The sequence below is a fragment of the Xiphophorus maculatus genome, chromosome 22, assembly GCF_002775205.1.
Source record: "Xiphophorus maculatus strain JP 163 A chromosome 22, X_maculatus-5.0-male, whole genome shotgun sequence".
In the NCBI taxonomy this organism is placed as follows: domain Eukaryota; kingdom Metazoa; phylum Chordata; class Actinopteri; order Cyprinodontiformes; family Poeciliidae; genus Xiphophorus; species Xiphophorus maculatus.
Genome location: NC_036464.1, coordinates 9,736,287 through 9,748,373, shown reverse-complemented (window position 1 = coordinate 9,748,373; position 12,087 = coordinate 9,736,287). Strand labels below are relative to the sequence as shown.

The 12,087-nt window shown below is 39.3% G+C and overlaps 1 protein-coding gene across 3 annotated transcripts in view; it reads right to left on the bottom strand.

Moving 5' to 3' along the window:
• unc5b (unc-5 netrin receptor B) overlaps positions 1-9,712 on the bottom strand; it is a 69,869-nt gene extending 60,157 nt beyond the window's left edge. For all 3 annotated transcript variants that reach the window (XM_023327412.1, XM_023327413.1, XM_023327414.1), the window contains exon 1: positions 9,031-9,712. In XM_023327412.1, the coding sequence (XP_023183180.1) occupies positions 9,031-9,211 (181 nt within the window). In that variant the 5' untranslated portion in view covers positions 9,212-9,712. The remainder of the gene's footprint in view (positions 1-9,030) is intronic.
• Between the last annotated feature and the right edge of the window lie 2,375 nt (positions 9,713-12,087).

The window sequence follows — 12,087 nt, the reverse complement described above, 5'->3', positions numbered from 1 at the left end:
AAGCTCCCCCTCGGAGTCCCCTCCTCTGCCCTTCCTTGACAACCCATACACCTCCCCACATTCATGAGTATCTCAAGGGCAGATGGGACCCTAATAAGCGTTACACCCAGAAAAATGGGATTTTTCACGCTGCCTTCTAAAGAGCAATTCTCAAACTCTTACTGAAAATAATGATGATGGAGTGAAAGAGATGGACGAAAGAGGTTGGCACAGATGAGGATACAAAGCTATGTATATATGCCCATTAGAGTTTCATGAAACTGAGGGAAGAAGAAATGAGTTATGACAGTGGTATATTAATATTGATTTTAAGGGTTGTAGTTTTGTGTGAGAAATTGGTAAAAGAAACAAACACTAGGGAAAAAAATTAGTCCTTCACTTTCAAAGCAGGGTTTTCTTAAACATTGAGATGCAACAGGTGGCTGAAATTGATTTGGCCCTGACCAGTGAAAATTCAAAACTACAAGGTTTTTCTAATAAGAAAAATCTTGTTATGATCACCATATGTAAGCAATGACAAGTTGGGCAACACGACTTTTAGAAGATGCCACTGAGGCACTGAGGCAAAGAAGAGCGAAAGTTACTTGTCTTCAGAATCGGTAGCTATGTTTCCATCTGATTGTCATGCGAATACTAAGCAAACATTTGAAATGTCAAAAAAAGGAAATACATGAAGAAATGTGAATTACACGGGTTTCCATCTACTGATTTGGAGCAAAACAATCAGATTTTAATTTCAGCAGAAGTTGATGGTAACTATGTTTGTAATAAACAAGATGCAGAAGTTGAAAATTAGCACGGACCACAAAGATGGAGAATTCTCGACTCCATGCTGAAAGTTTGCCTTTAAAAATGTCTCTTAATTTTGTGCCTGTTGTAAGGCAGAGACCCACCAGTCAATGGAAAAGTTTGCCATGTCAGAACTAATTCAGCAAATATGTTTCCATTTCCTGTTTTGTGCATTAACTCTCTTTTGTAAAGTCAAAAACCATCTCAAGAAAGCGTAGAAGCTTTTTGCACACCCTAGGGGCGCGCTGTGGTGGCGCAGCGGGTTAGCACGCCCCACGTGTGGAGGCCTTAGACCCGCGGACGTCAAGGGTTCAACTCCCGGTCCCAACGACCTCTGCTGCATGTCCTCCTTCAAAAAATGGCGCTGGCTGCCTGCAGACACAGCTCCTGTCGTGTGCTGTAACTGCGAAATAATTTCCCTGCTGGGATGAATAAAATAAAAATTATTATTTTGGAAATTTGCCTTTTCTCAACTGTTTCTAACAACATACGTCAAAATGTGCATAAAACTTCATGAAAACGGGAAACTGTGGTCCAGGGGTAAACGCAACACATCTAGGGCCGCGTTTTGTATTTTGTATCTACTTTGATTGTAAACACTAAACAATGTTGACAGTTTATGATTCATCTAGAAAAGATTGCTAGTCCGCCGCCTCCATTGGTTGTTCTAATATCCATTGACTTCTGTTTACATGCCAATGTGGAAATGGGTTAAAGGTTTGCAAAAGAGCATTCCTGTAGCTGCTATGATGTGGTTGCAATATAAGTCCACTCTGTTCTTGGCCCCTTTTGGGACTAACCGTTAGCTTCAGCTTCTGGGACCAACAAATCTGAATTTATACTAAATGAAAATACCAAGAGAGTGATGTAACATATTAAGTGCACATAACCTCTTCGCCGAATCTCCCTTTAAAATCCTGAACTATCCATTTAAAATTGCTGTCTTTATTAGTGCAGCACATTTTCTCCACTGATGTAAACGGCAATAACAACACAGCCTTAGATATATTTTCTTGCAGTTACACACTGACTGACACACACAAAACCATTAACAGACTGTGGTCTCAGAGATGACTTGGCCCTTTGAAGACAAAAAAAAAAACCTCAACTAAGAGGATGAGGGGAATCTATATGTTCTGAAAAACCCTCTTTTAAGACGAGGACACACGCAGAGAGCTGGACCAGAGAGCAGCCAATCAGGAGCTGACACAGTCTCCGATCTCCGGTCCTCACTGTTATGGCTTTTACAACGTGTGTATGTGTGTGTGTACCGACTTAGGGGTAAAAGTGGTTGCTCTGGATCTGGCTGGATCCCCCGCAGAGAATCCAGATCCTATTGGTCACGACGCTCCGAGTGCCACTAAGATCTTTAAGTGAAAATTCCAGTGCTAACTCACTTTTTCCTCCCAGCGGCCGAGCAGGTCTGCCAGTATTAGACACACAAACGGTACCTCTTCATAACGGGACATGGGTCTGCTTTGCAAGAACTGCAGTGGGTGTATGCAAGCATGTGTGGGAGGCTGCTGTCTTCTTAACATTCGATGTCACCAAGCTTGGTTTAGCATATGAATCGTCGGGAGAATCAGACATTTTCAGCTCAAACAAGTTTAACTTGCATGAATTGTTGGGCAATAGTGACACACCTTTTGAAAACAGATAAAAGGAAGCAGCGCTCCTGGTGAAGTTGTGAAGGCGTGTGTGTGTGTGTGTGTGTGTTCTCTTGCTGTCCCTCTTTACCCCACACAAAGGGGGCAGAAAAAGCCCTTTGGAGTGTCCTATTCATCTAAAGTACAATGGAACCCCACAGAGGTTTTCTTCATGCCTCCATGTCGGCTCCACCCAATCTGCCCCACAGGGCGTGATGGAAGGGAAGGGGGTACCCAGTCCTGCTGGCAGAGCAGAAACTCAACTCCCATCTGTCACTGAAACTATCCATCCATCCAACAACTGGGATGGTGATTACTAGATGACAAACAGGTGAATCTAATTAACAACAGGGTGCAGGAGGAAAACTGCATTAAATGAATATACCAGGAAAAAGGAACTAAACAGAGAATGAATAAAAATACAAGAAGACCTCAGTCAATCAAACCAGAGCCTAAACAACATGTCTTTGACTTAAAGTGCAAAACAAAAAGAGACAAAAGAAACCAAAAGCAAACTAAAGTTCAAATGACACTGAAAAACAAACTGTTTAAAAACTACTTTTTGAAAGTCACAAGGTGGGATGCAAAGTCTTTATAAAATAACTTAAAAAAATTAGAGGATATTTATGGAAATGATCTGAAGTCTATGTGATTAAACAGGACCAACTTTCACATGTAAGGCAGTTGATGAACGACCCCAAAAAAGGTAAGGAAAACATTATTTTAGCATAATCTGGATTACTGCAGAGGCATTTAGGCTGAGCACTCCACATGCACTGTGCATTCCTCCATCATTTACGTGGATATGGTCAGACCCCGGACACACTATCATAGCTCCATGTCTGAACCTGTGGAGTATTCAAAATGCAGTGAGTTTTCATTATAGATTTTTGGCCAGCTAATACAGGCTTATTTTACTCCCAGTTTTACTCATTTTCACACATAATTCTTTTGTGAGTACTATGATAATGTGAAACTGTGTTATTCTTACAGAATATTATCATACTCTGACAATCTAATACTGACTCAAACCTGGGACACATTTTAGGAGTTCCTCTAGTCTGAGATAAACAAGACAGTTAAACCAAAATGATTAAATCAATATAAATACTTTAATTTACTATCTCTGCAGAAGAAACAATGGCTTGTATTTGAAGCTATATCCCAGTCACGGCAGTATCAGCTCAAAGTCTTTCTTCAACTACAACAGTAATTTCACTTCGCACTCTTCATAGTCAGCTCCCTCTCCCATTTACCTTGTTGTTTTGCTCTCTTACAGAGCCCTTTGCTGTTTGCTGCAGATTTATAGCGTCGTCTAACATGCACCATATTGGCAAAGCATTAAACATGTCTGCTCTTAATACTGCAAGCTCTTTCCATCGATAAGAGCCTTAATAAAAACATCCTCTTGGTAGATTTGTGTGTCTCTTTTCACTTTCAACCCCCCACCTCCCTTCTCAACAATATCTTTCTTTTTAACTACTGTTTCTCCTGATGTTGCTAGCAATAACTTCGTTTCTGTGCACATTGAATGCGTTTCCATTTTTTTCCCCTCCTTCCCATCTTAGTACCACTGAGTCTGGCCTGTGCCAGAGGTTTAATGATGCTTGAATGCTACTGGTACAGAGTTTTCTTCTTCAGCCTTTTCCCTATAAAGAATATTTAAAAGCCTTGCCCTGAGATTAGCCTTTCAATGTCTTTCTCACAGACACGCTTCTCTTCCTGTTCCTCTTTTTTTTGCCAAATTTGCCTAAAGATGGAAAACATCATCCTAAATAAATTTTTTGTTATTCAGCTCAGGGGCATCATCTCTAATAGCTCCAAGCTGCAATTGGTCCTCTTGCTCAGATGACACAGTTTATAAATGTGGACTAGGACTTTAAAAATCCTTCACCACCTCCTGTAGCCATCCGTGTCAGTTACTCTAAGGAGAACTCAGCAGCGGCTCCCCTCCAACCTCTTTCTCTTTAGCCATCTCAGATTTCAAGAATTTGAGCATCATAAGCACATTTTAAATATTAAAAAAGACCACTTTGCACATATGAATAATACAGCAGAGAGGGCAGGGGCTGGCCAGCCTTCCCATCCCCTGCCGCCTGACGGCCATAAAACTAATGCACTGCCTCAGGACGGAATGCGGCCCGGCTTGGTGTGCAAGCAGAACTGGTCCGCGGATCTGGCCTGGTTCGCAGAGAGCTGCTTATCCGCGCTACCAACCACCTGTTCAAACCTCTGCGGATGCAACGGCCCGACAGCACTTTTGTTATGACTACATGTTTCAGACACACTCGAATCTAATCTGACATCTCAATCTGTTGAGTGTCTTTGAAGCCAAATCTACTTAGGTGTCTGCTCAAGGTAAGCTTTGTTGTCACATTCCTTCCTTCCCGTGAATGTAAACCACACGCTCTAGCAGTCTGAAAGTTGCAGAAGTCTCCTGACCCCTCCACAGAGCAAGGGCACAAATATTTCAGAAGCCTTTAACACGCTGGCATGTAATATTAGAGAACAAGATTCTCCAGAGGCTTCAAGCGTTGTTCGCGGGGAAGAAGATTTCAAAACTTGACACAAATGAGAAATCAAGTTGAATTTCTCTTTCAATGTCTGACATGTTGTGCTTCTTGATGCTCAACTCCCGACTGCCCACTTAAATCTCACTCACTCCCCTGCTGTCTTACAGTCTGGACACTTCCACCTGCTTCATCCTTTACCTGCTGGGAAGAGAAGCACCAGAAATTCAGCTGCTAGTCAGAATAATCTGATTTTCAGCCTGATTAGTCCTGACCTGATCAGAGACTAAGTTGCAGTGAAAACACCATGGTTACTGAATGCAACAGGATATTCAAAAGAAAACAGTATTTTCTAAAACATGTGAAGACCTGACTGTGGTTCATTGAGGCTGTGAGAGAGCAAGAGAAAGCAAGACTTTCGTCAGATAAGGATTTTCCAATTCTCGATGTTATTACTTTTAAATTCTGACTTTTATTTTGGCACATGTTGGATTTTTGAACCTTGGCATCCTTAGAAAATCTTAAGATTTCAGGTCACTGAGACGCTAAAGAGCATTTAAAATGTCAGCTTCTGGATAATTTTGCTTTTTGTTTTAGAACGGTTTGGCAGATGGGAGTTCTTTAAATGCTGATCTTTTACCTTCCTATATTAGGCTGTGGAAGAGCAAGAACAAGCTAGCTCTACTAAATACTAATAAAAATGATAAAAACAGTGAAAGAACTGAATAAAGTAAATAATTACTGAACATTACTGAAAAATTTAATCATCTAAACTAAACAAAGCTCACAAGTTTGCCTCTGATTGGTGCTGCTGGGAATCTATTCATCTTAAAGACACCAACTTTGTATAAACATCCCTTTCTTCTTTCAATTTTCCAATTATATTGAAGCCTTGAATGGAACAGTACATGCCCATACACACACACACACACACACACGCGCGCGCCTACGCGCACGCCCCCGCACGCACGCTGCAAAAACAGTGGATATCAGGGTAGTAACTCGAGACAAGTGTTCCTGGCAACACTGTAATTAATGTATATGTCAACACAGGGAAAAAAAGCTCTAAAGTAAAAAGCTCAGCAGATCCACAAAATGGTGAGAAACTGAGACAGGATCGTGGGGGGATGATGCAGCAGAGGAAAGGTTTACCCACAATGGGAGAGAAGATAAATGCAATCCGTCCATCCCATCATGACTACCATAAATATATCTCTCGCTTCCTCTCTCCCAGACAGAAACTTTACTGGTGCACACTGTGCTATTGTCTCCTTCACCCCCCCCTCCTCCTTCTACATGTGCTCTAAGCTTGGAACAGCATGAGATTCCCATGGTATGATAAAGCATATTTACACAAAGTTTTAATAATAAAATGAGTGACTTAGTTGCTTTTATTTAGGATAGACAACATTATTCCTGCTGCTGCTAGAGTCCTATAATATATTACCATGACATATTACAGTTATAATACGATGACTTTAACTTTTGTTTTAACATTCATTCACAAATAAAAACATAAACTCTCTTAATTGAGCTATTTTTGTTGCACTCTTGCTCAAACTATTAAACTTTTGTGCTGTTTATGTCTTTACAAGGTTTAACAAACTGATCTCTGATGACTATCTACAGATGAATGTTTAACAGAGCTTGCTCTCAGCTTGCCAAGTTAAGTTTCAAAACAAATGGGCTGTAATAAAAGCCCATAATGTGAGGTGGCCCTTTAGTTTTCACATCACTGGCCATGTTTTTTAATGTATGCCATGGCTTTCTTTTCAGACAGCTGACCGGCAGTGCACTGCAACAGGTAAAGGAGGGGGAAGTACTACTGGAGGAACTGGCACTTCCTCCAGTTTTTATGGAGATTTTATATATCTGGAAGGACATGGTGCAATTTTTTTAGCATATTTGAAATCATAGCTTTTTTAAACCTTGGTATGCCATACCAGTAACCACCCCATGCCTAATCTGGTTCTCTAATCGGAATTCCCTGCAGTCCTACAATATTTTTTTTTATCAACAATTCTCATGAAAGGATTTCAGAATGGCTAACAACTTTAATAAACCTAAGCTGCTTTTCTGCCCTGCTTCAGGGAATAACAGACCCACAAGGACCTTGGGAGCTATTGGTAGCAGAGGTGGTAGTGGTGCTGCTGATGAGCCGGGATATCTTATTGGCCTTTAAAAAATGATGAACATCTTGGGAGACTGTATACATTTCTACAAAAGACTACTACTATAACAGCAAAAAAAAAAAAAAGAGGATCAGATTTATTTCTCAGAGCCGTCTAAGATTTTGCCCCCAAAGCATGCTGCATTGTTCTTTTTTTAGCCAACTGTACGCCAAGCTTAATCCACAATCCACTAAACCCTCTGATTTCTGCCTTGTTTTTCAATCTGGTCGGACAAAGGGAGGGGAGGATGATTCTATACTTGGATACAAACAGGCTAAACTAAAATGAGATTTAAAGAGTCATTACTATGACGTTGGAGTCTCAAAGTGTTAAATTGACATAGGAATCACCAAACTTATCATACTAGAGGTTGTGACAAACACCAACGCATCCAAACATCCAATTTAAAAGATTACAGGTCAGACTGCTTGGGAACTCTATGAAAAACGGAAAAATGAAACTTTTGAACTGTTAACAAATGTTCCATTTATTTATACAAACTGCAGTTTTCTCAAGTCAATTCTAACTTTAATTTCTAAATAGGAAAACAAGTGAAGAAGATTTGAAACCTGCTATTTATAACCTTCATTTAAAAAACATGTTTTTCAGTTCTGTTTTCAGGTTTCATATATATTTTTTAAGCTATTGTAGCACATTAAGAAAATTGCAACATATTTTGCAGTCTAAAAAATATTTGAACAATTCAGGGATGGGCTGATCACCAGTATCAAGATTTTAAAAATTGTTATGCTCACAGACGTGCTAAAATGTTCAGCCACATTGATCCAACCATTTAAATTGATGAGATGTCAGGAAAAGTGCCTGAATGTTCCCTTCCTATTACCCGCCTGCTGTCACACTTCCGGACAGCTGGCTGAAAGAAGCTATCTACACTTTACAAATATCAAATTGTTGTAAATTATTTAGCTTTCCAAAATAAAAATATGTTAAAAAGAAAGCAAGTAAGACAAAAGAAGCTGTGGTGTGAAAACTGAATCCAACATGATGGTGGCAGCATCATACTATGTGAATGCCGCCCAACACTTTGAATAAATAAACATCTTATTAAACTACAGTTGGAAAGCTTTGCGACGTATTTAAGTTAAGCAGCCAGTTGTGTTTTTTCAACATTTTTGTTAAACATTAAAATGAAAAAAAATATTAAATAATAATTATAATGACATTATTACAATATTTAAAATATTTTAGAGGCAGTGACAAGAGAAGTTGCCCTTAAGATGTAAAAAAAAGCAATTAAAGCAATTTTCTGTGTATATACTGTCATGTTGTAGTATTTTTACACAAAGTTATAACAGTGTGAGAACTTTACACCAGTCCATGTCACTCATTTATAAATCCCAGTCTGTCCCTTCCTCAGTCTGAGCTCCTCTGAATGCAACTTTCAAACATAATGAAAAATACATTGAAGAAGCATAAATAGTTTACAGTGATAACTTCAGCATTTCATAAGCAGGTTCCCAGGAAATGTAGCAACCCGTGCTTGAAAAGATCTATATTTTATTGAGGATGAGAAAGTTTGTCAAGTGTCATTTCATTTCACATGGCTTTTTCTTTGCCTTTTCCTCTGTGGAGAGGCCAGGAAGGCATGGAGCAAAACCTTAATTACTCCCTGCGCACCGGGGGACTTTGATTTTTCCGCTTCAAGAAGAAAAGAGAGCTCTGAGCTCAGGTTTACTGTAACACTGAGACTTTGCTGTGTGGAAAAGAAAGAAAACGCTCGTCAGCAGGAGGTCCCAGACCCCCGCGCTGCTTTCCCCCTTCATAGACAACACTCTGGGGTTTAGAGGTAACCTGGATGACTCTGATTTAAATTCTTCAAACTGATTAAAATGCTCGCTTTGTGAGCACAGCTGGGTGCTGTGCGTGCGTTTCGCCATGTGAGTTGAAACTTACCCGTGTCAGACGCCACAAATCCACAGACCAGGAGAAGAAGAACCAAAGGACCGGCAATTTGGTCACGCTGCATCCGAAGAGGGCGCATCTTTTTCGGCTGCGCCTCCGCACCGAGGGGGGCTCCTGTCCTGCACGGTCGTTGCCCACAGGATGAGGCTGGCTTGAACGCCCTCGAGTTCATCAACTGAACAAAAACGCGAGTTAATCTTTTTCCTTTGGTTTAAAAAGCATCCATCGCCAAAACTTTAATTCCGTTCGCATTAAAAGTTTGTGTTTATAGATTTCACAATGTTTAAAGGCAAGATCTGTCAGGTTGACCTGGTTCCCAGCCCTAAGCGCACAAATGCACTGAGAGTCACCAAAAACTTTGACGCATCGCTGCGCTGGACGGAGAAATTAAACGAAAGCGAGTCCAGTTCTGTGCCCAAAAAAAGAGAAAAGAAAAGAAAAAGAAGAAAAAAAGAAGCGCAAAAGATAAAACGCTGACAGGTTGCAGCAAAAAATAATAACCCAAAGACTTTACTCCCGAGTTTGTCCACCGGACCCCGGCGCGCCGCGTCTCCTCTCGTCCCGGTCAGCAAAGGTGTAAACATGAACACCGGGAGCAACGAAAAGCCTCGCAGTGCCAACCCCCGGACTACCAGTCCCCGCCTGGCCAATCACATGTCATCATCCTCCTCCTCCTCTCAGACTGAGGGCTGAACAAGTGAAGGTGCACTGTAGTAGCAGGAGAGGAGGAAATAAGATGAGGAGAGAGAGAGAAAGAAAGAGAGAAAGAGAGAGGGAAATAGAGAAAACATGGAGTGAGAGCGCGCAGATAGATTTAAATGCGCAGATCTATCTATCTATCTATCTATCTATCTATCTATCTATCTATCTATCTATCTATCTATCTATCTATCTATCTATCTATCTATCTATCTATCTATCTATCTATCTATCTATCTATCTATCTATCTATCTATCTATCTATCTATCTATCTATCTATCTATCTATCTATCTATCTGTCTGTCTGTCTGTCTGTCTGTCTGTCTGTCTGTCCAGCAGCCCACGTTTTTGACTTTGAGAGTGGGATATTTCCTGTCAATCCAAGCGTGGGTCATATTTTACTCTCAGTGGCCACAAGAGAGCACCCTCTCATAAATGAGACCATCTGCAGTGGAGACCAGAGGTGACTTGATCTCCAGCACTGCCACGCTTCTCTGTGGAAGTCGTTTTTCTATAAGGCTGCGTCTAAAAGTGGCTCCACACAGAGTACAGAGGACGGAGAAGAAAAGAGCATCGTCTGTCATAGTGATGGCTCTTTTTGTCCTTTGTCCTATTTTTTTTTCGAATTTATTTTATTTAATCACGACAAAAATTTTGTTTCAATGGATTTTATGCAAAACACCAACCAGAAGTTGTTCAAATTTTTACATGTATTTCAGGTTTTTTTGTTTCTCAAATACAAATCCTAAATGTTGTCATATTTGTTTTCAGCCTCCTTTTGTCTGATGCCCCTAAATAAAATCCAGTGCAGTCTGCTGCTCTCAAAAGTAATCAGATTTAGTGAATATAGTCAGAGTCAGGTAGAAATTAGTTACATTTACTTGAATAACTTTTTGAAAAACAAAACTTTTAGTCGTTTGGTAACACTTTTTTTTGAAGCGGTGTGCATGAGACTGACATTATACTGTCATAAACATGACATAACATCTGTTGTGAACATGAAAGAGACTTTATGTCATTCAGTAAATAATGACACTTTTAGTGCAAAGCTGACTCTTTTAATTGACTTTTAACGTAAGTTTTAATGCAACTTTGCATAAAAAAGTCATTATTTGCCAAATAATGCCAAGTTAACACTTTTAATGCAACTTTTAATGCAGATTTGGATAAAAGAGTCATTACTTACCAAAAGACACTTATTCATGAAGACTCCTTCATGTTCAAGACAGAGTAATGTCATGTTTATGACAGGGAATGCCAGTCTTATGCACACCCCTTCAAATAAAGTGTTAACATAGTTTTATTGCTGTACTTTTTTACTTTTAATTAAACAAATTTATTACTGATCTTACTTGAGGAAGCAATCTGAACACTATACCCAGAGTCATTTCATTGGATGAAAAAAACAAACATGTTTTAACCTGAAATGCATGAGACACAGAGACACACACACAGTTGATGTTAAAGTGAGACATCTTGTCGTTTGGTAACACACGACAAGATGAATAAAAGAATAAAGAATAAAAAAACACACAAGTTTTTTTATTCTTGTGTTTTTTTCTATTCTACGTTAAACGGAAATACAGTAAGCATTATATCACTGGAAGAACTATAACCTGTTATAACACACATATATGCATTACCTCGTGTAAGTATTAGTTTCTTACAGTAAGTTTTATGTTAAAATCAGCTTTTGGAAAAAGCTTTTTTTATTGGTCTACATTTGTTATTTTGTAATTATGTTACTTATTTGCGTTGATTTTTAAAAAAATTATTTTTGTTCTTAAAATACCAGAATTTACACATAACTATACTTTTGTCTGCCTGATGACGTCATTTAATTTTAAAACAAACATTGACACTAATACAAAAGTATTTCAAAGAATACTTTTGTACTCTTACTTGAGTAATTTCTTGGACGGCTACTTTTACTTCTACTTAAATTATATCTTTGGCTACTCTCCACCTCTAAACAGAGTCCTGCTGTGTGTAATCTATCTCAGTCTAAATCCAGCTGCTCTCTGAAGGCCTCAGTGATTTCTTGGAGAACATTAACAGCATCTGTTGAAACCTACAAATTGTTTGTTCATTTATTATTCTAAAAGGTTTTTATTTTATCTAGAGAAGCGGTGAGTGACAGAGAGATGCTTACAGTGAATGTAGGAGCAACATTATGTGTGAAATAGAGTTTGCAGGTTGTGTCTCAAACAAATTTCACTCGCGGAGCTGCAAATTTGGTTTTTGTTTGCGTGTCTGTGCAAGCCACAGTTTGTGATTATGTTTTCTTCCACCTTTCATCTTCGGTTAGTATTTTAGTTTCGCCTTTAGCTGTAAACATTAAGTCTACA